General features: G+C 45.4%; 2 protein-coding genes across 6 annotated transcripts in view; both read right to left on the reverse strand.

Moving 5' to 3' along the window:
* bmp1a (bone morphogenetic protein 1a) overlaps positions 1-4,346 on the reverse strand; it is a 61,353-nt gene extending 57,007 nt beyond the window's left edge. For all 3 annotated transcript variants that reach the window (XM_030790748.1, XM_030790757.1, XM_030790765.1), the window contains exon 1: positions 3,914-4,346. In XM_030790748.1, coding sequence (XP_030646608.1) covers positions 3,914-4,058 — 145 coding nt within the window. In that variant the 5' untranslated portion in view covers positions 4,059-4,346. The remainder of the gene's footprint in view (positions 1-3,913) is intronic.
* A 6,149-nt stretch (positions 4,347-10,495) lies between these two features.
* On the reverse strand, positions 10,496-27,967 carry kansl3 (KAT8 regulatory NSL complex subunit 3). Of its 3 annotated transcripts, none has more exons than XM_030772087.1 (22): positions 27,752-27,967; positions 26,242-26,512; positions 25,217-25,387; positions 24,600-24,690; positions 23,847-24,032; positions 23,400-23,531; positions 23,101-23,217; positions 22,593-22,694; positions 22,275-22,346; positions 21,691-21,765; positions 20,870-21,027; positions 20,221-20,284; positions 19,595-19,783; positions 18,935-19,091; positions 18,311-18,388; positions 17,306-17,485; positions 16,931-17,018; positions 16,538-16,671; positions 15,630-15,727; positions 13,948-14,152; positions 11,601-11,713; positions 10,496-10,556 (listed from the first exon to the last, which is right to left on the reverse strand). In XM_030772087.1, the coding sequence occupies exons 2-22, from the start codon at positions 26,451-26,453 to the stop codon at positions 10,554-10,556; spliced, it is 2,625 nt and encodes an 874-aa protein (XP_030627947.1). In that variant the 5' UTR covers positions 26,454-26,512; positions 27,752-27,967; the 3' UTR covers positions 10,496-10,553. The 3 variants fall into 3 exon arrangements, with proteins under 3 accessions (XP_030627947.1, XP_030627939.1, XP_030627954.1); XM_030772079.1 differs by having other exon boundaries at positions 13,948-14,155; XM_030772094.1 differs by lacking the exon at positions 18,311-18,388 and having other exon boundaries at positions 13,948-14,155.
* Positions 27,968-27,975: the final 8 nt, after the last annotated feature.

Genomic DNA, 27,975 nt, shown 5'->3' on the forward strand with positions numbered 1-27,975 from the left:
TGTGTGTGTGTGTGTGTCTGGAAAAGTCTGGGATATTAAAATAGAGTTCAGGATTTTAAATATTTTAAATAATAAATTTTTTAAAAAATTTAACATGTGCAGAACAGCTGAGGTCAAAAGAGCTCAGGTTTGGCTTTTGTGAGAGAAAGCACAGATTTCTTCATAAAACAGATTTAAAAAAAAAAAAATCTGAATTCCTAATAAAACACTGCATGTCTACATTGACTCTACATACAACACACTGGGAGAGAGCGCCTCTAGAACACATTCAGACAATAACAAATTATTCATACAAGCCTCTAAACAACGTTTTTTTGAGAGTTTAACAGGGGCAAACATATTGCATAATGTGTGTGTGTAAGTATGTTTTGTGTATTTGTGTGTGTGTTATGTGTTTGTGTTTGTGTGTATAAGTATGTTTTGTGTGTGTGTGTGTGTTATGTGTTTGTGTGTATAAGTATGTTTTGTGTATTTGTGTGTGTGTTATGTGTTTGTGTTTGTGTGTATAAGTATGTTTTGTGTGTGTGTGTCGGTGTGTGTGTGCGCGTGCGCGTGTGTATTTGAGGTTGGACACAGATTTACGTAAGATGCCTGATTAAAAACTGGTTCACGGTTTGACAAACAGACCGCTTTGCTGACAGGTTCTGGACTCTCACTCCTTCCTCTGTAAACACACACAGACACCACCACAGCTGGACACCATCCTCACATCTGACCGCATGTCGCTCCCACCCAGGGGGGTGAGTACAAACCTAACACCCCTCAAACTACAGGCAAAGCTCTGGAGCTGGAAAAAAAAACCCAGCCCCTTCTACGGGTGTCTCCCAAAAACTGATCGATTACGGCGGCCGTTTCCCGGGTTACCTCTCTCTCCAGTGTGACCGCGCAGGCTCCTCATCTCACACGGGAGGTTCTGTCGTCGCAGAAACAGAGACGATAACGCAGAGGAGGAGTCTGTTTACTCACGGTGGACCCAAACGTGGTGTTTTTGTTTACACTCTGATACAGAGATGTAAAGGAGACAACAGCTGTGTGAGACAGGCTGAGTCTAAGCAACATCTCAACATCTCTCTGAGTCTCAACATCTCTCTGGCTCTCAACATCTCAACATCTCTCTGAGTCTCAACATCTCACTGAGTCTCAACATCTCAACATCTCACCGAGTCTTAACATCTCTCTGACTCTCAACATCTCAACATCTCTCTGAGTCTCAACATCTCTCTGAGTCTCAACATCTCAACATCTCTCTGAGTCTCAACATCTCTCTGGCTCTCAACATCTCAACATCTCACCGAGTCTTAACATCTCAACATCTCTCTGAGTCTCAACATCTCAACATCTCACCGAGTCTTAACATCTCACCGAGTCTTAACATCTCAACATCTCTCTGAGTCTCAACATCTCTCTGAGTCTCAACATCTCTCTGAGTCTCTGACAAAACACAAGACAAACAACCTGTTTCCTGCCCACTGGAGAGACATACAGTTTAACACTGTTACTTCACACCCTCACACATACACTAACATACACACTCTTAAACACACACACTAACATATACTCCCTCGCACACACACACACACTAACATATACTCCCTCACATACACACAAGAACATATGTGTATACACATGCACACACAAGCACACACATACACACACACACACACATCATACACGCAAAAAGACAGGCAAACTCTGACATGCAGACATGCATACACAAATGCAGGACCACACACACACACACACACACACACACAAATCCACAACCTACTGTGCAGAGAGGATGACTAGAATGGAGAGAGACAAGACACGCAACCCAAGCCCAGGCAGCCACATAAAAGAATAAATCAATTTAAAGTTGCCCTGAACAACCAGCCTGGCTGAGCATTGGTCAGGGCGGAGAATGAAGCAGCCAGCGAGAACAATCCAAAGAGAATTTAATCCCCCAATTCAGGGTCAAATCACTTAATCTGTCCAAAATCCCAATCTAGACTGCCTGGCCGAAGCTGTGGGCTGTGCTATAGGCACTTCTTTGGGGGGGGGGGGGGGGGGGGTGTTAAAGTCTGTGTTTTTTTTTTTTCAGGGGTGGAAACGTCTAAATGAACAGCCCTGGAGACCATTGAGCTGCAAATGAGGACGAGGAGACAAATCCAGGCGGTGAAAGGACGCCAGTGTTCAGGCAGGAGAATGTGAGTTCATCTACACTCTGAAATGCCCCTGTCCAGGGACCAACACACACTTAACACACCCACCCCGAACACCCCACTGCCCCCCCCCCCCCCCCCCCCCCCCCCCCCCGGCATGAACAGAAAAGCCGGAGCGCTGAAGGGCGCAGAGGATCTAAAATACAACTTCAAGTAAAAGTGTCAACTCAATCATGGCCGGTGCGGAGCGGGGCCAAGACCGCGGCCTGATCCAGATAACACGGTTAGACGGTCAAAACACAGGGCCAGTGTGCACACATACATATTAAACCAAAGCCTGACCTTGTGGGCTTCACTAAACCTCGACTGACAGGTTGAGTAACAGCGGCAGCTGAAGTCTGTCTCTGTGAAACCTTCATCTAACGCTTGTTTGCTATTGATTCAGCACATTCAGACCAGTTTTAACTTTAATAACAGACACAGTGTAAGTGTATGGGGACAAGACCCAATCGTTCAAATCATTCGAATGCTTAATCAAGAAAAAAAAATACATTAGGTTATCTATTTTCTCTTGCTTTCTGTTGATAGCGCTGATGGCTGAGAGCCGTGGTAAACAACACGACAAAAATGTAAACAACAGACGACACAGACAGCGCACGTACAGATCCAGTGCAAAGGAAAGTTAATTGGAAATCGAAGCTGTGGTCTAGGTATAGGCACATCTATTGATTTTAGTCTTTCATTACATCCTCATTACCGCCACGGAGGAACTGAAAGCCACAGTGTTGCGGACGACGCGGATTTGACTGCGAGGCACGGGCGGCAGAGCTTGGCATGAAGCTGTCCACACATATTTGGATCTAGAGATATAGGTGCTTTAATTTCAAGCCGCCTAGCCCGCGGCTATCAGTTTCGCGGATAAATGGAGATAGGACAAGTCTTGTCTCGAAAAAGATTTCATCGCGTCAGGTGACCCCCCCCCCTCTCTCCCCTTCTCTCCTTCCCTTCCACTGTTGTGTGTAATGAGGTGGTCGCGCGATGCACCCGGTACTTCTGCTCAGTTGAAAAGTGTAGCTTGGGACGTGTCATTTGACTGAAAGGCATGGAGGAAAGGCGCTTTGTTGACCGGCCTACACTAACCACCAAATACTTTTCTTTTTCCAGAGGAAAGATCCGACACAATGGTACATGGTAAAGTTTTCCATTGCTGGCGATTTGCCGTACTGTAATTTGACACTTACCTGTGATTTTTTTATTCCCCCAAACATAAGTAGTTCAGAAGTGTCATGCACGGCTGACTGCATTCACTAAGTAATTCAATGCGGATCAGCTGATTAATCTAGCTATCAAAAGTTTAGACAAGTAGTTTATGCAGACTGCAAACTTTTTTTTGTTGTTCTGCTTGACAAAAAAAAAGTCCAACGTTGCGCGTCTCAGTGATTTAGCTTCCTACAACATCGTTCGATTATTGCAACGCAAAACTGTCAACTATGGTTTAGCGTGCATGGTAAATACGGCTGTTTTGTAAATATGGATGACCAAAAGTCCCGAGGAGAAATAATCACCGAAAACACGCAGAGTGTGTTTACCAATTTTGAGGGGGGGGGGGTTCTCAGCTCTGTTTCGCTGCTGTCATCCACAATGGAATTACTTCCACTCACCACAGCAGCCACACGGAGCTTGAGCGAAATCCAAAATCGATTTAGGAAAAAAAAAAAGAAAGAAAGAAAAAAAAAAAAAAACAGGAGTGAATTAGGAATCCAGATGCTCACCAGCTTTGCAGGGATCTTTGTAGTCGATCACGTCCAAAGAGGCTGAAGGCTCCACATAGTAGCTCGGTTCTACCACCTCCAAATCGATCGCAGATATCGCGCAGAGGCAAGAGAGCAGAATCAAACCCCTCGTCGCTACGTCCATGATTCGCAATTGGGGGGATAGAGCAAAAGAACAGAAATAGAGGTAAAGACGGAGGGAGACGAGCGAGAGAGAGGGAGAAGGAGAGAGAGAGAGGAATAGAGAGAGAGAGAGGAAAATGGGAGGTTTTAGGGGAAATGAGATCTTTCTGGAGGGCGGGTTTTAAAGCGCGGCTCTGCCTCTTCACGGTATCTGGAGACTGGAGCAGTATGAACTGATTCAGGCTCTAAGCCAAGACGAGAGCTTGCAAACTTTTCCAAAGAGAGGTCGTGGCACATCTGACACAGACTCGACACATCCCCCCTTTTTGAGTGTGCGGAGGAGTTGAGGTACAGCCCCGTTCTAAATATGACTCCTAAAAAGGCAAACGAAGAAAAAAATACTATACGTTTGTAAGCTCTTAAGTACATTACTAATATAGTATAGTTACGGGGCTGAATGTACTAACGAAAAAAAAGTCAACGCCGTGTCCCGCTACGATTAAGGCAACTGAGTTTTTCCTCAGCGGAAGCGTGAGTCTTAGGTGCACAGATAAATCCAAAATATGCTACGTGGTCTACTTGACGTGTTTTCTTGGTGTAACTTGTTTTAAACTGGACATTTTAAAGCATTTTGTGAGACAGACTTTTTAAGTGCTCCTTTTTTTGCTAGTATAATAAACCTGTATTTTTCTATGAGGTAAGAGGTGCCTAAGGCAATAGAAGACCCCTGTGCGGAGTATTTTTAAAAAACAAAGTCAATGGACACAGAAGCCGTTCACGCCTCTGAGAGACTGCTGTGTTTACCAAGGTACATTGATTTGCGATAATTACTGTTTGCGCTTAACTATCTCTTAAGAGGTTATCAAGGTTACCTGCAATTAATTTAAGCGCTCTGAACGTCAGTAAGCTAATTTAGAAGGATAACTTTGTCTGTACTCATCTGTTTTGAAAAAGAGATGCTTAACGGGTCGGTTTATCTGTGGTAACGTCGGAGCAGTAATTCATAACCTGTCAGCTCGAGGGACTGCCAAAGCCTCTCTCTCTCTCTCTCTCTCTCTCTCTCTCTCTCTCTCTCTCTCACACACACACACACACACACACATACACACACCCTTTATCTCAGAAATAACAGATTGGCTTGTGATCATACACCTTAGAACTCTTAGAACTCCTTCTCTCTCGGGTACGAGGCGACCTCCTGCCTCAATCACATTGCACAACACGTTTTTTCAACATGTTAAAACACAGCTGAGTCAATACACCTATTTTGCCCCTCTTCTTTCTTTCTTTCTTTCTTTCTGTTTGTCATTCCTCCCTTTCTTCTGTGTTTCTGAGGATGAACTGTACAGCACTTCTTATTCTGTCATCTGCAACACACACACACACACACACACACACACACACACACACACACACACAGATGCATACGCAGGCGCACACACCAGCAGTCTCAAAACCCTGTAGTAGTCCCACAGGGCTGAAAAGTAAAGAGGTGAGTACGACCCCATTTTAAAGGAGAAAATGGATGTATATTCTGCCAAAATAATTTAATGAGATGTGGAGACATATTCGTTATTTGTTCACTGACATGCAATGAAAAAAACAAAAACAGAACGAAACGTGATGTTTATTTAAACACCATATTCAATTAGAGGCCCAGTGGCAATGATCTGGATCATGACGACAACAGATACTGAACAATTCTCATCATTTAGTGAAATCTTAATAGGTGGGTGGGGGTGCAGCTGTCCCCAAAAAGCCCTGGTGTTTTTAAATTGCATCATGTGGTTGATGTGAGGTCACTGTGATGTCCTCACAGGTCTAAGCCCTGTTCCACATCTTCCAAAACTGGGACAGCTGCTCCGACATAGAGCCGGTTCCCAGTTTGAGTTCAGTGAACCTCTGCCTGTCACCTCTCTCTCTGAGGACAGCTTGTTAGTCACTGACCAACTGTGTGTCTCCTATAGCTGTTACTATAGTAACACCACGCAGAAACATTCTGTCCGGAACATTCACTAGCATCTCATGCTAAACATACCTTTGGCTGTTGCTATGTGGTAACAGGAGAGAGAAAGCATGTGATTCTCTCTCTCTCTCTCTCTCTCTCTCTCTCTCTCTCTCTCTCTCTACTGATTTGAGTTCAAAGTCTCACATTTGAACTGTTCCTCTGAAAGACAACAGAACTCTACCTAAAAGGCACTGTTTGTTTTGGCAGCAAAAGTAAAAAAAAAATGTTATTCAATGCTATTAATTACAGAATCTCTTGAGAGAAGTGATAGGCTTGCATTGAGTCGCGTTTGAATAAAAGCGAGGTCGTGTGAAGTCTGTGAATTTTACAGAACGAGGCAGAGAGAGGTCAGGACAGCATGTTTAAACTCATCAAAACAGTAAGCGTCTCCAGAACAGAATGTGACCTGTCTTCTTTATCCACGGGCTGGACCTGATCCACGTTACACTCAAGGATTTGTCATAAAAAAAAAAAAAGAGAAAAAGAAAAGGAAATTTCGAAACCAAGACAGACAAATTGGTCCCTGGGGGGTGTTTGAGTTTGTTTGGAGACTGAATATCGGGGTCCTCTTCCTGTTGATGACGTATCATAAGGATATGAGTAAGCAAAGAGGACATCATCATCATCATCATCATCAACAACATCATCATTATCATCACCACCAAACAAATAGAGACTAATATTTACTGTTGATAAAGCAGAGGTCAAAGTGCTTTAGCTTTAACATTAGGGTAGATGGACTTAACATTCAGTCCAGTGGTGAGTCATTTCACATCACTTGATGTTTGGATGTGTTTTATGGACAATCTTAAAGTGTTTCGAGTGTTTCTCGTCCAGACTGGAGAGTGTACATCCTGTTTTTGTTCTGCCTTTTAAGATGAGTTACAACGTCAACTGACAACCCCCCCTCCCCACCCACCCCTCCAGTTTTACACTGTGTCACAGTGAGGGCACCATGAAGGTTCAGGACTGACCCAAATAGTTTTCAAACTCAGAACCAAGTTCTTCCCCAGAAATCAGCCTCCTGGTAGCTACCGATAGAGACTCAAGAGGAATAATATGAACATTGTTTTTGAAAATGTATTAGTTTTCTATTTTAATATGCATGTGGAAGAAGAAGTCTGTGAAAATTAAAACCAGTCTAGCATACATAGTGTGTCTAATTAACTCATCAGTTTTACACTGTGTAAAAAGGCGACGTGTTTGTCTTCTGTTTACTTTTTATTTGAAATATGTTATTCTCTTAATCGGGTGGTTGTTGTTGTTGTTGTTGTTTTTACCCGTTTTGTGATTTCGTGCCTTTATTTTCTGTGTTCATGAACACTCCCCATGTGCCACTGCGTACTGTTCCTCACACAAAAATCAATCAAACCAACGTGTCCTTCAAAGAGGTTTCTTTAGGGTTTCATTGACATAAGCGCCACCTGTTGGCCCAACTATGAAATGCAGCACAGGTTTGAACACTTAACACACGTCATGCAGCCAAACAAAATTGATTTTTATAAATAAATAAATAAATAAATGGATATATAACTGAATCCAAGAGGGGGAAATGACAATAAACAGGCAAAGACTTCGCCCGTGAAAACCCCTTCCAGATGGCTGCTTATTGCAGAACACACAAACAACAAGTCAATAAGACGAAAATGCCCCACGGAGAGAGTGCAGACAACGCAGACCCTATAGAATGACGTTCGTCTTTACAAGAGACGCAGTCTACAGCTACAGTCACGCCCTCAGGCTCTTGAGTTTGATGTTAAGCTTTGTGTGTGTGTGTGTGTCTGTGTTCAGAATGGCCAGTCACACAGAGAGACTGCGAGTCCTTTTCCCTGTGGGAGAGAACCCAGCGTTCCTTAGTGCACTGTCCTTCAGCCTCTACAGAGATGTTCACAGTTCATCTGCCGCTTTGTTCCTGTGACTTTAGGCTCCTGAAGTTATGTCACGTTTGTGTGTGTGTGTGTGTGTGTGTGTGTGTGAGTGTGTGTGTATGAGTGTGAGTGTGTGTGTGTGTATGAGTGTGAGTGTGTGTGTATGAGTGTGAGTGTGTGTGTGTGTGTGTGTGTGTGTGTGTGTGTGTGTGTGAGTGTGTGTGTATGAGTGTGAGTGTGTGTGTGTGTGTGTGTGTGTGTGTGTGAGTGTGTGTGTGTGTGTGTGTGTGTGTGTGAGTGTGTGTGTATGAGTGTGAGTGTGTGTGTGTGTGTGTGTGTGTGTGTGAATAGTGACCGTGTGATGGTTTGTGATGGGGAGACCTGGGTTATGTCCTCACTGAGACGCTGTGATCCATTTGGGGACAGATAAAAAAAAAAAGGCTTGTGTTTTACATGGGAGCTGAGAGCGTGTTCTCTGTGGGTTAGTCTGACGGAGATGCCCCCTGTCTGACACGCCGAGTCTCACTCTGGGAGGCTGCACGGGGTCTGAACAAAGACGACCGTCGACCCGAATACCATCGCACCGGCCACCCCGACCGCTTTCAATCAGCTCCACACACATTTATCTTTCATTTCTCCGCTTAATAAAACATTAAGACTTTCTCTGTTATAATACTAGTGAGAGAATATCCTCACTCTCTCTCTCTCTCTTTTCACAATATTAGAGTCTTCCCTCTTTCTCTCAGTCCGAAGAATCCAGAGCTTTCTGACGTTCTCCTCTATCCCACTAATTACAGACAGAATCAGTGGTGCTGTATTCAGACAAAGCCGTTAGCACTGTAGTCATATTCATTATGATGTTTCAGAGACAGGATGCATTTTAACAGGACCGGTTAGGAAGGGAGGGAGGGAAGGAAGCCTTGTTTAATTGAAAGTTATTTTGTTCTCCGCACTATGAAGGGCTCACAGAAAAGAGACAGACCAGAGGTTTCTGCGAATGCACTGTGTATGATCAGCCTCTGATTTAGAGAAAGAATCAGTGTTATACATTTTATTTAATTTAACTGTGGACGGTCACCATTCTACATGTAAAACTAAACACAGGATGGCTGTTCAGCTCTGCGCTCCCGTAAAGGGTCACGTCGGTAAGGACTGGGAGGCACACACAGACATGATAAGGGAGAAGAAAACCGTCAGGTGTCTGAAGTCTGGACACCCACATTAATGCATGTGAGCTAAGACGTTACATACTGAATAAATCAGGCTCGCGGATGATGTAGGATCTTGTGTTTTGGCCTCGGGGCAGGTTATCCTATTGCGATTCCCACTTTCAATGCCGCGTGTAGGAAGTGTTAAAGAAGCAAAATGTATCATGCTGGCTTGTTTTGAACACAAAACTCCAACGGTGCTTGAGTTCTATTTACCTTTAATTCCAAATAGCATCAGCTTCTTCATGCAGGACAGTTAATCCTTTTAAAGAAAATCTTTTGCATTCTCACTCTCTGAAGGACCAGTTTGGCTTTTTTTTTTTTATCCTTCTTTATTATTTAACAAGCGTTTAGCATGAGTTACTGTACGTCATCAGCGGCTGTCTGGTCCAGCGCATTGTGAGTGAACACTGATTCATTCCTTTATTTACTTTAATCAAAACTCCATTAACAGGACCCTCATCATTCACTTACTGATAACTCAATTATTCCATGTTGATCTGAAACATCAGAGAGAGAAAAAAACAACAACAGTTTAGCGGAATGTAATGGCCTAATCTTTCTATCAGAGAGGGAATGAGAAATCAGACATATTCCACAATAACTAAAGCTTGTGAAAACAGGCGAGCAGTACAACATCATTCAACGGCCATTCTGCCAACAGTACAGTGTAACAGGCCGCTCTTCTCACCAATAAAGGCATTCCACCATTTCTTTCAAACAAACAAACAAACAAACAAAACCCCCCCCACAGAATCGAAATGATACATTAGAGGAGTGGGATTTGATCCCCCTGGTACTCTGATTTGGAACGCTGAAGTCTTAGCCAGAAGTTGTTCAGCAGTGCAGCTGTGAATCTTTTGCTGTTTTTGGAGTGTTGTGAGGACATGGAGTGTAGCAGGGATTTAAGCTCAGACATCCAGAACAAAACCTCATTTCTCCCCGGACAACAAAAAGCCACTACATTTACAAACCAGTGAACATTTCCATTTCTGCGGGCCCTGAGGACTGATCTGAGACCAGATTTGTTGAAGCCAATTCTATGTTGAACTATTAAAGAGGCAATGTACGGCACTGTTCCAGGATCAGCTGCTGGGAGCGATTCCAGCAGCATCTGATTAATAAGAACAGCATCCTCTCTGCTCTGCATCAGTTTCATGCATCACAGGAGAACAGGAGACTCCACCAGTCCACCCAACGATTCGAAGACGACAGGTAAAACCATCAGGCCGTGTGGCTTTCAGGGGACAGAACGGGGGAGCCAGGTGAAACAGGTAAGTCAGGTAAGCCGGGTGCCCAGTGCGGTTCCAGGACCGGGAGAGATCTTCGGCCCATCCTCTGACGCTGCGTGAAAACTCCCGAGTGTGAAAAAGACGTCGGCCGTTCCAGGCCTCACGCGCGCCGTCTGCCCGCACCGACAGGCGACGGTCCGGTCACTGCAGCCAACGACAGAGAAGCAATCAAAAGATTAGACCTCTCAAACTCTAATAAGGGTTCATACAAGTTCTGAGAATCTGCCCCATAGATTGTACGATGACGGAAAAATATTAAGAGATGGTTTCAGATGGTTTCATCGTTTTGAGCATCACTGTTAACACCCAAAACGATTCCACCTCTACCATCGCAGATTCACAAAAACCAAGTTCTGAAAACCAAGTCCAAAAGGTACTGTCAGAACCAGGAGCCTTTTCATGCATGGTAATGGGGACGAGATTCAAATGAGCACGTGAATACCAAACATAAATTTGATCCATATTAAGAGTGACAGGCAAATCAGCAGGCTCACATGAGTAATTAAGGAAAATGACTACAGCCTCAGCCCCCCTGGTCGTCATGGAGACCGTTACTACAGCGACGGGCCTGACAAGCAAGCGCGCTTAATTGATTTCACTGCCACGATTTAAAAGTGTATAATTATCATGAAATGATGAATGGACGCTTCAAATATGTCATTACAAATGGAACTGGCAACATATTTAAAGAGAAAAAAGTGCCCAATTTAACCTAATATGGGGGGGGGAAAGCCCAGTGTTTTTACAAAAATAGCACTAAATTACATGAAAATGTTTATTCGTTTTATTTCTGTTTAAGTTACGGCATTTGGGCTACCGTTAATCATAATAAACGATCAAGCAGAGCTACCCCATTAATCAGCATTAATTAGGCATGAACCTAAATATGGCCTTCTCATCACTGGTTCCTGCATGTATCACTTCAGTGTAATATTTCAGGGCGTGTGTGTGTGTGTGTGTGTGTGTGAGAGAGAGAGAGAGAGAGAGAGGGAGGGAGAGAGAGCGAGACAGAGACAGAGAGAGAGAGAGAGAGAGAGAGAGAGAGGAGAGAGAGACACCTGCTCATCATTGATTATTGGTCTTCTTTCATGTCCATTCCACCTGTGAGGACATGTCAATCACCTCCTGTAAATCCTCACATTGAACACACACATTAGTCCCCGAAACCCATCACTTAACAGGACCCACCTGCGTGTCAGGAGGTCTGTGATGGGTCAACATCGCCCCCGCCTGGCTGAGAGCGGTAACTCTACTCGACTGGCCTCTCAAAGTCACTGTTATAGTGGTTGGAGCTTTCAGCCCTGTAGCCCACAAACACAGGCACACCCACACGCACACACACACACAGGCACACACCCACACGCACAAACACACACACACACACACATAGGACAGGGTTACAAGGTTTTTGTTAATTTTGCTCCACCAGTGATGCACAAGTTATCATAAACTACATAAGCTTTTCCTCAAGATATCATAGATCACAGGAATGCATTGCATTGCCTGACTGCCAGGGAACAGGAGACCAAAACATGGGGTTGCATTCTGTCTTCTAGTATAAATAAAAGCCTAATGATTCCCATAAAAATGTCATCAGCTTCTGAAAGTCGCTGGTCTGACTCATTCAGTTCAAAGTTCTTCCTTCAACACGCTGATTGCTCAGGAAAAACTCTCCCTTTCTCATGAACTCTGGCAAAACCTCCCGTCTGTTCCCAGTGGATGGCACACTATGGCTTTTTATTACACATGGCAAAGTTTTAATAGTTTTGGCAGACGGACTATTTGTTCTGGACCACATGGACAGTGCACTGAATCACGATAGGGAGGGAAATGACATTGCAGGACTGCCCCCTGCTGGACAATGGCAGGCTGTGCATGTGTGTGTAAAAGTATATGCTTGTGCACAAGTGGAGTTTGTGGCACATGGGAACATTAAGAGAGCAATAAGAATACAGGCACTGACACCCTGTCAAGATTACCCCCCTTCTCCCCACACACATCCACCAAAAACAAACAAATACATAAGTGAGTTGAATGAAAAGTATCTGTGCCTGTTTAAAAAAGAAATAAAAAAAGAAAAAAAGATAAATAAGCAGCAAACATCAGACTCAAAGCAAAACTAAATGACTTGATTATGAGAAAATGACAGATCAGTTGAGTTTAGAGTTTCCTCAGCGTAGTTAACGCTGGCCACGCTCACAGAGGGAGAGAGTAGCTGCACCCATAAAGCAGCATACAGGAGAGGCAAGACAGGCTTCTTTTTGGAAGAAACTGCCGACTCACAGAGAGAGAGGCACAGACTGCTGCCTGCGGGCGAGTCTGTGTATGACTGGCTATCGTGGAACTGTACGACAGACTGACTCGGCGTGTAGCGAAATGCAGGAAAAAAAAACCCTGACCATGAAGGCACCCCATGTACACTATGCGGTCCTTCTAACGCAGGCTGACCTTCAATTCTGTGTGTTTTCATGAGGGCGTATGTTTGTGTGTAACTGTGTGTGTGTGTGTGTGTGTGTGTGTGAGAGAGAATAAAAAATTGAGTGAATGTGTGTGAACAAGAGAGAGAGAAAGAGAAAGAGAGGGAGAGAGGGAGAGAGAGAGAGAGAGAGAGAGAGAGGGGGAGAGAGAGTGAGAGAGAAATGATGAGCGAGCGAGTGAGTGAGATCACACAAGCTTGTTTGTGATTGGTCGTTTAATGGTTGCATTTTATGAGGCTGTAGTAACAGGCATTATTTCTGCTGAATCCCCCCCCTCCCCACAAAAAAACAAAACAAAACATAAAATCGGCACAATGATAGAACAAAACAAGCAGAACTGAAAACAAACAAACAAACAAAAACAAACAGATGAGCAAGCTGCCTAGCTGGAGGAGATGATGTCAGTCTAAACAGGGTGGAGAAAGTACGAAATCAAAATGTGTGATTTCCCCCCCCCCCCCCCCCCCCCCCCCCAAAATGTCCAGAATGCTTAGTTCTAACTTTAACTTACATCCCTTTTGCCAGGCTTTCATCTGAATTTACTTTGAAGTCGTTTTCCTGGGTCTGAACAGAACACATTTTATTAAAAACAAAAAAAAAACACAGTTGGGACAGAGGGCCACACACAGACACCTCTGTCTGGCATCTCGGGAGTGAAAAACAGCCCAATCCACCCTGTTCCACCCCCACTGTTACGCTTACTTTAACACTCTCCCTGTGGCTCTGTCAGGTAGAACCAGAGCGACGAACAAGCCAGTCTGCCCCCCCCCCCCCCCCACGGCACCAGGTACCACACTACGCCTTTTTCCAGCTGTGTATGTCCAATTTCTGCCTGTCTCTAGTCTAACTAATCCTGGTTTCTGGTGTGAGGGTGGGGGACCTGCCTGTAGCTACTCTAACTCAAACCCCAATTGCTCTTCTTTGGGTAAGCGGGGGGAGGGGGAGAGGGGGGGCGCCACTGTTTGGGATTGACCTTTGACCCTATCGTCACGGCCACGGGCCCGAAGCCCCTTTTCAGCGCGGGCGTCGCTGCCGGGAGGAACGCGTCACGGACGTACCGGTTCCTTGGCCTGACACCTGGGCCAAGCCCGGCAAACTGCTGGCCAGTTTGGCAAGTCCGCCGTTAGTCAGGAGCTGGTGGATCGCTGTGGTTTTGGTCCCTCCGGTTCCCGTGGAAACCCCCGGTACAGCTCTCACCAGAGCACCCCCACCTGGGCTGAGGGAGTTTAACACCTGTCCGTGCGGAGGTTTGGCTCCTGAAGCCTGCTGGGAAACAGAGAGACAGAGGGACTGGGTTCATATCAGACACAGCAGAGCTGCAGTCAATATCATTACACATCTCTACATAACCACCTCCTGTTACTATAGTTACACATCTCTACAAAACCTCCTCCTGTTACTATAGTTACACATCTCTACAAAACCTCTTCCTGTTACTATAGTTACACATCTCTACAAAACCTCTTCCTGTTACTATAGTTACACATCTCTACAAAACCTCTTCCTGTTACTATTGTTACACATCTCTACATAACCTCTTCCTGTTACTACAGTTACACATCTCTACAAAACCTCTTCCTGTTACTATAGTTACACATCTCTACAAAACCCTCTTCCTGTTACTACAGTTACACATCTCTACAAAACCTCTTCCTGTTACTACAGTTACACATCTCTACAAAACCTCTTCCTGTTACTACAGTTACACATCTCTACATAACCTCTTCCGGTTACTATAGTTACACATCTCTACAAAACCTCTTCCTGTTACTACAGTTACACATCTCTACAAAACCTCTTCCTGTTACTATAGTTACACATCTCTACAAAACCTCTTCCTGTTACTACAGTTACACATCTCTACATAACCTCTTCCTGTTACTATAGTTACACATCTCTACAAAACCTCTTCCTGTTACTACAGTTACACATCTCTACATAACCTCTTCCTGTTACTATAGTTACACATCTCTACAAAACCTCTTCCTGTTACTACAGTTACACATCTCTACAAAACCTCTTCCTGTTACTATAGTTACACATCTCTACAAAACCTCTTCCTGTTACTACAGTTACACATCTCTACATAACCTCTTCCTGTTACTATAGTTACACATCTCTACATAACCTCTTCCTGTTACTACAGTTACACATCTCTACATAACCTCTTCCTGTTACTATAGTTACACATCTCTACATAACCTCTTCCTGTTACTACAGTTACACATCTCTACAAAACCTCTTCCTGTTACTATAGTTACACATCTCTACATAACCTCTTCCTGTTACTACAGTTACACATCTCTACATAACCTCTTTTTGCACAGGTTCACAACTTGCGATCCATTTCCACAAATGATTTTAACCTTGATTCTGTGTTTTGGGTGAAACCACTCAAAATTGATCATTCTTTTCCTCCTGACAGTGTTTCAAGCTGTGTGTGTCAGACAGTGCTTTCCTAATGCATCGTTTCAATTCTGTTCAGACGTGTGTGTGTGTGTGTGCGTGTGTGTTTGAGGGCAGAAACCAACAGACACTGGATCTCAGAGGGCAACCCAGCAAACGGACGCCTCGGCTAATGACCGCCAAATACCATGGGTGTGAGTTAATGTGTGGGTGTCTCAGAGACATAGGCAGAAATGAAGGAAAGGATGAGAGATTTGTGTGTACTTGTGTGTGTGTGTGTACATGTGTATGTGTAAACATGTGTCTGTGTGTTTATACAGGTGTGTGTGTGTACCTGAGAAACAGAGGCAGAACTTGAGGGTAGGCTGGGAGATTTGGTGCCGATCTCCTGCAGGCTGAAACTCAGACCCTGGAGTAAGCTGCTGGCAGACGCTACAACACACACACACACACACACACACACACAACATAACAGGTCTTAAACATACTGTCTGGTCTCTGCTCCGCTCTCGCTGTGGCTCTATTTCTCTTTAACAGTTCACTCGCACACTGCCATAGATGCCCTACATGTCTTTTCTGTCTGTAATACAGGTTGTAAGGTTTTGTGTTTAAATTGAGCTGAAAGAGCCCCATCTGTCTTCATCAAAGCAGTGTGACAGGAACGCTGGGGGAACACGACAGAGCGAGGGGAAAATAAAAGACACGCTTTTCAGAACATTTCAGAAACTTTAAGAACTTGAATTTTTTTTAATGAAGATGAGTTCCACCAGTTTTTGTTCCTGCCTTAACACTCCTGAACAAACAGAGGTTTGATGTATACCGCCTGCGGAGACAGCTGAGATTCGGTTTGCTAACATTAGTATTGTAACAGCAAAAAACAGCAGGGATTTATGGGAAACCAGCTTGTTTCAGTTGTGTGCATTTCACAGATGTCAATTTACAACCACCGCTTCCAGCTATCAGAGCCCGAGGAATGAATCAAATTCCTTTCCATGCCGTTAATTAATGTGCACAGTGGAGAAAAGACAAACAGCTGGTTATCTCTGCCCTTACTGTGGGCACAGTCACACAGACATTTTAACTGCCTCTATTCTTCACACATAAAGCTAAAGACACAAAGCTCTTTAAATGCCAGAGTGTGTGTGTATGTGTGTGTCTGTCCTGAATCATCTTCTGAGCGTCAGAGGGAGGAGTCTGTTTATAATTGTGGGGGGGGGGGGGGGGGGGGGAGATGGTCGTTACCCTGTGCAGCGGCCGTTGGCTGGGCCTGGACAGGCGATGAGGAGGAAGAACCTGACACTACGCAGCCCTGGAGACCGTGAAAGGACCCGCTGCTTGAACCCAGAGCTCCGGAAACTTCCGCCAGGCCCCCTGACCTGCGACCACGGAACGAGAATGTACAAACTATCAGTAAATAAATGATCATTCTGTCGGCTGAAGCTGATAACTGAACCGACCAAACTGAAGACAGGTTAGCGAGGACGGTTTTTTAAATAAGAGAAAGTTGACAGAAGGTCAAAGTGCAGGCGTCTGAGATGAGAGGGGAGACAGTGAGGTTATTCTGTGTGAGTGTGTGTGCGTGTGCGTGCGTGTGTGTGTGTGTGTTTGTGTGTGCAGTAAGTTGTTCTGTCTTACCTCTGTGCTGTGAGAAGTCCAGAAAGTTCTTTAGCTCCTGACACAGTTTGGCCCATAGACACTGTGAGAGGTTTTCCAGACGAACCCACTGTGGATGAGAGGACGACATGAAACTAGAAAACTACAAAAAACTGAAAGCCACAAACAGAGACAATAAAAGCATCCTAACAAAACTAATCGGTGTTATCAGACTTAGTTTAGCACCAAATTCTCATCACTATAAACCTCAAAAGAAACACAAGCCTACTACATGATGAACCCCAAAACAAACCTAGCTTTTTTTTTATTTGACAAGGGTAAGAGAGAGAATGTGAATTTGACATGCAGTCCTCTAACTTAGTTTCATTAGTTTCTCTCCTGCGTCTGGTTGATTACCTTCCTGAGCCGCCGAGCTGATGGCGCCCCCTGCTGTTTCCCCGTGGGACACGATGGTGACTTTAATCTTGGCTCTCTTAGAGGGCTTGTTTGGGGTGGGGCTGGGAGTTTGTCTCCTCTTCAGATGAACTCGCAGGTCGTCTCTGTCCAAACCCTCTGCCTGCTCGCTGGATACGGGCACTGCCACACACACACACACACACACACACACACACACACACAGACACAGAGAGAGGGAGTGTTGAGTTAGCACCGCCGGTGTTCAGGTGTTGACCTCAGTCTGTGTTGGGTGTGTACTCAGACAGGGATGGTGTGTGTGTGTGTTGTATTTGTGTCTGCTGTTCACTATAACCAATTGAGACTAGCTTTGGTTTAGATACAGCAGAACCATCACAATATTTACTGATATTTCTAAAGCCAGTCAGCAAGTCACAGGAAAAGCATCATTCAACTGGAAACAGATCAGAGCACATTTCAAAACGGCCCATGGAAAAAAACAAAAACAACTGCTACAGTATACTTTCCAAGGTAAATGTGTTCGAGTTACCCAAGCAGGGATAACTCAATCATTTTGGTTATCGAATTTTTAAGAGTGGAGTTCAAACAGTGGGAAAAATGCTTTGTTTTGTTTTGTAACTGACTGTCAGAAACTTTAGCAAAGAAAGTTAACGGAAGCACTGATCTCAATTGAAGCTACAGTCACGACAACAGTGGTGGGAATGTCAAAGAGACAGACAAAAGAGGAAGACAAACAGTTCTGTGTTTTCCCCAGACACGAGCAGGGTTCTTACAAGGTTCTTACAGGGTTCTTATTCTTACAAACACAACTTCTCTGTATGATGAGACAGAAAGACAGCCAGAAGAGAGCAGGCGGAGGGCAGAAAGACAAAATGAACAGGAACGGAACAAAGAGAGAGAGACAGAGTGTGTCAGAGAGAGAGTGAGAGTGAGAGACAGATAGAGGTAGAGAGAAAGAGAAGGAGAGAGAGAGAGAGAAATACTTACCAAACACACAGGAAGGATTGCCAGGAGGAAGACTTTTCCTCACCAGCAGGTTTTGTTTCATAAAAGCAGCGAACTGGGCTGGAACAAACAGGAGAGAGAAAGAGAGAGCGATGGAGAGAATGATGGAAGAAAGAAAAAAGAGACAGAAAAGAGAAGAGGGGGAGGAAACAGGACAGCACTAGACAAAGTGGCAAATCCAGACTGTTACCACATGTTCCTACAGGCCCTTAGGGTCTGTGTGTGTGTGTGTGTGTGTGTGGACAAGCATTAAGCATTCGGACACTGTTTGGTCTGTCAGTACTGTAGTGCTTGTGGGAAATGCTGAGGAACTCAGTGTGTGTGTGTGTGTGTGTGTGTGTGTGTGTGTTTTGAGAGATAAACCAGGGTGCCCAGGTTGTGTTTGTGTGTGCAGCTGCCACCTCTGTGTGTGTGTGTGTGTGTGTGTGTGTGCCTGGGACTGCAGTAACATAAAACTACGAGCACAATCAAACTCTGTGTATCAAGAGCACGTGTTTCCCAGATAATCACCCCAGGCCTGTCGTTAGCGAGTTAGCAAAGTCCTGTCTTGGTCTACCTATCTCTGTGCATATGTTTTTTGTGTCTGTGTGTGTGTGTAATACTCACCTTGGGCCTGTTTGTGTGTCAGCATGGTTCCCGATCGCTGCATGTGTGTTTTGAGTAGCTGAGTGGCCGTGATGAGACTGGATTTCTGGGCCGGAGACAGGCCTGTAGTTTTCGGCTTCGGGCTGGCCGTGGGGCTGCTACACACACTCGACATGTCCTGCACACACACACACACACACACACACACACACTGCTCTAAAGCTGATTTCCAACGGACATACCTCACTCTATTTTTGAGTTTTCTTTTCTGTTGTCTCCTGTGATGTCCAAAGAAAGAAATATTTCCCCTCAGGAGGAGTCCACTTCTAGCACAACCCAATCAGAAATTCTATTGGCTGACAAAACCCACTCATAAATTCTATTGGCTGACCTTAATCAGAATCCTGAAACATTACGTGTTCATTTTTACAATTCCTGAAAAACGAACTTTGAACAGACACTACGGGGGGGGGGGGGGGGGGGGGTTTGTTATCACAGGAGTATGTGTGGGAGTATCCCTTCCTTTAGAGAAAGAGAGAAATGAATAAGGTGTATCTGAAACTAAAAAACGTTTTTTTTTTAGACGGCCGTGCAGCTCAGAACATTACGTGTGGAACAGAGGCATCGCTAGAGCACACTTGGATTTGTAGTTCTTTCAGCACTGGTGTCACAGGTACTGACCTCTGACCCCGAGGGGGATATGGGCACTCTGACGGCCGGGGAGGAGGGGCGTGGCCTGTCAAGGTCAAAGGGCAGCTCGCGGCGCGGCTTCTTTTTCTTCTCCGTGTCGAGGTCTCGCATCTCCCCCGAGCTGTGGCCGTGACTCTCCGCACGAGTCAGGACCCCCGTCAGAAAATCCACGATTTCATCCTGCCCAGAGAAACCGAAGAGTCATCATTCATTTGAACCATCCAATCACCATCAGCCTCATAAATCTCCCCCGTCACAGAGCAGTCTCCGCCCCCCCCCCCCAAGCAGTGAGAGGTTAACACAGACTTCCTCTGCCTCATGTAAAACACTCACTCACTGCTTTTTCATTAAGAGTAGTGTAATATTGTAAATCCATCCCAAACAGCTGTAAGACTGTACTATTCAAAACCCAACCTACACCTGACCAATCACTGACCAAGACCCTGGATTTGAACCCAGAACTGGACTCCAGAGGCCAGTGCACTGGGAGACAGTTGCCGTAACCTGGCCACACCTGGAGTCCATACCAGTTCGGGTCGTTCTTTTGGAATAAAACTGTGTGTATGAGTCACAGGACGTGAGCAGGGGTTTTTCTGTGTGAATCTGAGGGTCGTCACCTGTATGCAGCGGTCCACCATGGTCTGGGTCAGACCCTCACATTTCATCTTGGATGAGCTGATCCTGTGGGGAGAGGGAAAAACGGCCGTTTCAAACAGGGGCCACAACACCGGCTCCACCTCACACCTGCCACAACACCCACAGACCAGACTTTGACCTGTGCCATTCAACAGTGTCTGAGGAGACCTTTAACTCTGTTACAGACGACTCCCTCCTCAGTACAGTCAAAACAGTTACTGCACACTGCACAACTACTGCACAACTGCACAACATTGTTTACTGGCCAAACTGGGGCACAACATTGTTTACTGGTCAAACTGGGGTAAAACTGAAGTGCTACACAGCTCCTGACTCTGATACAGACGTCTTTTGATTACACTGGTAATTAACTGGGTATTTTGACAATGGTCTCCAATAAAGTTGCTTTTCTGCCTTTTTTTCTTAAGTCAAAGTATGAGAGAAGAGGATGATTTTTGCATTTGTTTTGATACATGCTCTCACGGATGACTGACACACACACGCGCGCATGCATGGACGCGCGCACACACACGCGCGCGCGCACACACACACACACTCTCACACACACACACACACACACACACACACACACACACTCTCACACACACACTCTCACACACACACACACACCTGAGGTTGTCGTCTGCTCCTCCCACCACCACCATGCTGTTATCCGCTCGGATTTTTTCCCGGAATTCCTCCATGGCCTCAGTGCTGCACTGCAGGGCGTTCTGACCGACCACGAACAGCACCGGGGTCTTCATATCCAGCAGCGGGTCGTCCACATCCTGCCCGACAGAAATGCACACGGCTCACCAACGGCCAGAAAAACACCCCATTTAACAGTCTAGACATAGTTCCCACCCGTTTTATAACATGGGAGACGTGTTTGCTGGGACAAATTATGTGTAAATATACCCTCTCTCTCTCTCTCACACACACACACACACACACACACACACACACACACACACACAAGTGCGCTTATACACTGGTTTTCAAATTCCCACTGTGTGATTATGTTACTTCTCCCACATTAACGTATAAAAATATCACCGGCTGTCTTGTGCCGCCCTAGCTCTGCCCACCTCTGAGCGCAACTCTGCTGTGTTTTCAATTCAACACACACGTTTTCTTCCATCAGGCAAAACGTTTATAGAAACGATAATCTTTGTTTTTTAGATTTAATCATTTCCAGGTGTTTTCTGACACATATTACAATTTTTGGAAATTCCAGGCCGCCGCCCCCATCACTGGAAATCGGTTTTGTTTTGGGAACCGCGCTGGATAAGAATTCATTTCAGACTCTAGGCAAGAGGCAGATGTTCTGGGAGACTAAACTCCACATGCATGTGAACCTGAGGATATTACCACTCGCAGAATTGACCTGAAACTGCCTGTGGGCGTCAGGGTGAACAGAGAGAATTTTAGGAGTTTTATAAGATCTTTACCCCTCTGGGTCCATTGACCGTCTGCAGGGGGAACCCCAGACACACCACAGCCGCCAAGTGATCCATCAGAGACACCTGCACACAAACGTATGACAACACAAACAATCAATCCTTTTACTTTCATTTTCAAAATGAAACACCAACAGACTGAATAACATCATGACTAATCGCTCGCTCACAGAGGGCGAACTGCAAGAGCTGAAGCACCCAACACTGAGAACTGAGACTCATGATTTAAACATCAGCCTAATTCACCACACACGCACGCACGCGCACACACACACGCACGCACGCACGCACGAACGCGCACACACACGCACGCACGTGCACACACACACACATAACCCACGCACACACACACACACATACACACACACACACACACACACACACTCACACACACACACACACTCACTCACTCTCACACACACTCACACTCACACACAGCAGAAGACACACATTCCTTCTTCTCTCCCTTAAACGATTTCTCTAAACCACTGAAGTGAAGTTTTAACAGTGCACCTATGAGGAAAAAAAACAGGCAGGTACAGTCAGTCATAGTCGCCGTCGTCCAGGGAACTTACATGACACGAGATCAGAGCGCCAACGTTCCAGCCCACCAGGATAATGGGTTTATGAGGGAAGTGACTGTGCACCTGCCAAAAAGTCACACATACACACACACACACACACACACATACATACACACACACATACATAAACACACACACACATAAACACACACACACAATCAGTCAAGACAGGATTCCAAACATAAGAGCAGTGAGCTTTTGCAGTGTTTAAGGACAGCAGACTACGGCTTTCAGTTTAAGTTTGGCATCAGCGCCCATGTGCAGAGAATCAAGCCGCTGTGACAGAGAGGCGGTTAGCGAGAGACTTACCTCCATCACTTTCCCCCGGACTGCTCCAATCATCAGCTCCAGGCTCTGAGTCATGCTCACGTTAGAGCCACTGCTGACGGGAGGGGTGTTAATGGGGATCACCTGGAGGATAGAGAGAGAGAGAGAGAGAGAGAGAGAGAGAGAGAGAGAGAGAGGGAGAGAGAGAGAGAGAGAGAGAGAGAGAGAGGGAGAGAGGGAGAGAGGGAGAGAGGGAGAGAGAGAGAGAGAGAGAGAGAGGGAGAGAGAGACAGAGAGAGAGAGAGAGAGAGAGAGAGAGAGAGAGAGAGAGAGAGAGGCTCTGTGTCAAGAGTTCAGGGAGCAGTAAAAGCTCTACAAATAATTTAAGTCAACACAACAGTGGCTTAGAACACACACACACACCAACATACAAACACACAAACACACACAAACAATACCTGTACAATGGTTTCTGTAGCATATCTGAAGGGGTGTGTGTGTGTGTGTGTGTGCTCTGAGTTGCCGTTCTCATGGCGACAGTGAGACTGACCTTGCCCAGACAGGAGAGCTGAGACTGCCAGAACCTCATTCTGCGGGAGGTGGGAAAGGCCGGGTTGGTTGGTCCTGACGGAGCGATCAGGATGAGGGGAGACCCAGGGAGTTTACTCTACCAATCAGAGAGAAACAACACACACACACACACAGCACAGAGAAATCACAGGGTCACTTCCAGCAATTTCCATAAGCTCAAATTCACATGTATACTTTTAACACCTGGTCACACAGTAAGATACACAAGCTCCACTGACTGGAGTGGAAGCTCCCAATAAGTGCTCCCCAGTGCCTTACTGGTTTGTTGTGAGCCAGCACGCCCACGGCAGGGTCCCACGGCCGCTTCAGCAGGAGGGAGAGGGCCTCGGCCCCGGCCGCCCCCGTCTTCACCGAGGACGTCGGCAGCATGCGGTCGATCAGCGAGGGCACCTGTGGAGGGGGGGTGTGGAGGATTAAAACAGAGAAAAACGAGGGGGCTCACGCTCCCACAAACACAACCAGTCGAGTCACAGACAGCGCTGGTCGAGTCACAGACGACCAGTCGAGTCACAGACGACCAGTCGAGTCACAGACAACCAGTCCAGTCACAGACGACCAGTCGAGTCACAGACGACCAGTCGAGTCACAGACGACCAGTCGAGTCACAGACAACCAGTCAAGTCACAGACGACCAGTCGAGTCACAGACGACCAGTCGAGTCACAGACGACCAGTCGAGTCACAGACTGGCGGGCTGAGTCTTTACCTTGCTCTTGAGTGTCTGCAGGACGTCCAGGTAAGCTGCCAGCATGGCCAGGCTGAGGGACTCGACCAGCGTGCTGTGGAGCCATTGGGTGAGTTTGGTGTCCCAGCTGACGCTGGCCAGCGCGTGACGCACCTTTCTGGCACATTTGTCCACAGCGATCCTCCTCAGAACCGGCTCATTACTGGCCTGCAGTGATGAATGAACAAATGAGTTAAAAAAAAACAAAACAAACAAACAAACAATCTAATCTGATCATTTAAGACAAATACAGGGAAATCCCTTATTATAACGTATAACAGTATGAATGTGAGAAAATGACAGATAAAACCAAGCGGAGTAAAAAGATTCACAATCATACGGCTATGTGAGATTTATACGGTCCTAACTCAAAGGTTATCCCAAAGTCTTGTTCTATTCCATGTGTACAGAACTGTGTCAGAAATAACAAGACAATATAGCCTTTTCGCATAGGGCATAGAGACTAGTGACTGTAGCTTTGGTTGGTGTAACAATAGTGGACCCTAAACATGGATACAGCTCTCTCTAATTTTTAGTTCTGTTTAAAACTTATTTGCAGCGAGGCCAAAGCAGGTTGCTTTATTTAAGATCTCAGTTTCTCTCATATTCTACTCACATTCATTGGCCAGTGTACACTCCACTCACATTTGATTGGCCATTGGACACTATCCACATTCTCATTGGCCAGTGTATACTCTACCCACATTCTCATTGGTCAACGTAAACGCTACTCACACTCTCATTGGCCAGACGGGCCAGTCTCTCCGCCTGTAGAGCCTTCAGTACTTTGTTAAAGAGCTTATTCTGTGCTGGGCTCCAGCCAGCCCTGCAACCAGAAAGATTAACATAAAATGAAAAACCCCATCATTAAAACAGCATACAGCCACATGTGGCTTCTGTCTTCACCACACTAACACAACACATTACTACTGAGTATGTGTTACATAACACACAAAAATATTCACTAAATGTGCTGATGTTCTTGTACTTGGGTGTTGTCACAAACAGAAAACAGAGGAAATGAATACAATCCATTTAAAGACACACACACACACACACACAAAAAAGTGCTGCCTTTTGTAATTTGGCCAACAACAAAATGATATTTCAGTGTGGCGAGACTTTTACGGAGCCTGTCCTTTCTAAAAACAACACAAAGCTACTGTGTTTAGGGAAATAAACCCCGAGTAGCCGGGGAAGAAATGAGCTGCAGATTCGACCCATGGGAAACGCGTTTGCGGTTTAACCCAGAAAACAATCGGCCCTGTTATCCAGATATTCATCTCTGATAAACACTGTCTGTGTGTAACTGTGTAAGCATTTGATTGGTAGAAACAAAACGAGGTCACAACTTGTTTATATGCTCCTCCCAGTCCTCGGGCGGCGGCGGTCCGTCAGCGACCGTCCGGGCGAACAGGACGTGACGTTCGCACTCGTTCATGACGCTCCGTGCCTTCTGGTCGTCGTAGAGAGGTACAGGAGAAGGCATGATCGTTTCGACGTCGATGGAAACGTCGGACTCCCTGAAACACGTCAGAATCAGACACATTTCTTTAGAGAACAACTGTGCATCCCCACTGGAAGAAATCATCAGAAAACAGTATCTGTTGGCAGCAACTGATCTGCTAATCACATGTAGTTAAAGATTCTCCTGATCTTAGTCCAATACAAGGACGTCCTTCCTGAGTAGAGAACATGGTGAACAAGCCCAAAGTTTTGTATGTAACACATAAAGCTACGTTTTTCGTTGCACAGATCCTGTGATCAGCAGGGCAAATGTGTAAGGGCCACTGTGGGCCGCTGATTTAAAGCCAGGTCACTCTGCACTGATCTGGGAACACTGACTGACAGGGAACACTGCCCATCACTGCTGCTGCCTTCAATTCAGATTACAGACTACAACTGACACATTCTGCCCTGCTCTGGAATGAGACAAAAAAAAAGGAACAGCTAAAATTCAAGAGATACACTGCTATCCACATTCCCAAGTTTAGCCATTTATTTCTGCTCCAGTAAAATATCAATGTCTCTACCCCCCCCCCAAAAAAGGTCCTCATCAGCATTAGCATCCAAACTGCTGATTTTTTTTTTTTGCTTTATTTATATTTTTAAGCCATCAATATAGTAGTCTTGGGAACATCCATAAGGTTGTGTGAACATGTGTCTCCTTTTCACTTCACATGCTCCATAACTCTCTAAAATCACGGCTACTTAAGATGAAGCACCTGCTACTACATAGCGAAATAGAGCAGGTGGAGTAACCGCACCACACCGTGCAAACTCCCAACACCAAACGTAAAAAAAACCCCCAAACAAACAAAAAAAACCCCAACCAACCAAAATAATAATAAGGATAAGCTGGAGTAGTCGGACTCACACAGCAGGCTCTGGTTGGCGTCGCGGAGTGACGAAAAGCATTCGTGTGGGTCTGGCACTGCTGGCGTCAGGGTGAGCGTTCCAGGGCTTGGCATAGCTGTGGTCCAGGAACACCAGATCCAGCTCTCTCTCGTGCACGGACAGCTGAAAGAGGAGTGATGTGCCCATCCTCCTTGCTGACGTCTGGAAGTCCCTCTCTCCGACACGATTCATGGCTTACTAGGGCCACGGAATGGCCCCAAAGATCCTGAAGCTTTCGCTACAAACATGAGCTAAACACAAACACGTAGCGCATTACAGGTCCGCGCGCGTATTCACTGCAAAGTGTAGCAACAAGTACAGTACGTGCCGCAAAAGACCCGGAACCAGTTTAATGTCAACGGCTCCACTCCTCTTTTCTCCAGCATCGTTTTCTGGAACTATCAACGGTTTGGCAAGCGTCTGTGTCCCATTTAGCTATCCTTCTAATATCTATCCGTCCATTCATCCATCACTAGCCTCGACTTCTCGGCATATTGACCTGACCTTATGAAAATAGTTAGCTGTATTTTAGACAGCTAGCGTACGTAGCATGTGTCACGCTCCAGCGAAAGGCTGGACTTGACTAATTAAGATCAGTAGCAGTGACAACTTGCCGACAGGTTGGAGTATGTGTTACCAACAGATATGAGTGGTCAGTTGCCAGATAGTTTCTAGGTTAGTATTTCGAGTTAAACATCAGATTACGCGAAAAATTCCAGGAACGGTAGCAGCCAACAAAGTTTCACAAAACATATTCAGTGACGCTCATATTACTGTTAAATTTCGCTCTGTATACGCATTACATTTAGTCGAACTTTGTTATGAGTGTCTAAAATTAGAATTTTATATCGATGAAGTACTTTAATATGCCACACTTACATGCGCCATTTCAGAACACCACACTACAGAATAACTTATTGGAACGACTGTTCTTAATTCTTTTCGCGTCATGTCTTAGCATTAGACAGAAGCCCATATCATATCTTCTTCGGTGGACTCACCGAGAGCTGCTAGCTAAGCTAAGAACAGTCGTCAACCATAAACGGGACTCTAAATCCAGTGAGTTGGTGCGTGGCCTTAGCCAACTATGCTAACTAGTTATGAGCATCGTTCCTAATCGACGACTGACTAGTTATTACAAGTTAGGTTAGCTAACTTAGCTTGACATACTTCACTTACTCAATATAACTATAAACGCTCAGTGAAATTAAAAGATAGCCAGGCGGAATAATTATGCTATTTGGGGGAAGTATTTCATGCTAGCTAAGATGGATATTTCATGAGGTTTTAGCCACAGACAGGACCAGTAAATACCTGGTCTGTTAACTAACCGAACCTAGCCTTATTACCGTTTAATGACTAACCCTGATTAAGAAGTCTATGGTACCACGAACCATGGTTAACTCTACAGCGTTAGCTTAGCGCGTTAACACCCCCAGTTCAGCTAAAACAGACTGCTGAAAAGATGGACTTGTTTTTCACATACTTACTTTCTCCGTCGTGTTATTGTCACCGCTATGTCATTGTGCTCTTAATCGTGTTCTTTTCGCAATATCCAAAGTAATCACTCGATCACTGAAATGTAGCGATTTTTGTAAAAATATAGCTATTTGTAAGCTCAGTGAAACCTCAGCACTCCGATGTCATGGCCGTCTTCCTTTTGTTACACCCGCGCCACGGCGCGACACAAAAATAAACCCGGACTGGATTTCTT

Source organism: Chanos chanos, chromosome 1 (assembly GCF_902362185.1).
Source record: "Chanos chanos chromosome 1, fChaCha1.1, whole genome shotgun sequence".
Lineage (NCBI taxonomy): Eukaryota > Metazoa > Chordata > Actinopteri > Gonorynchiformes > Chanidae > Chanos > Chanos chanos.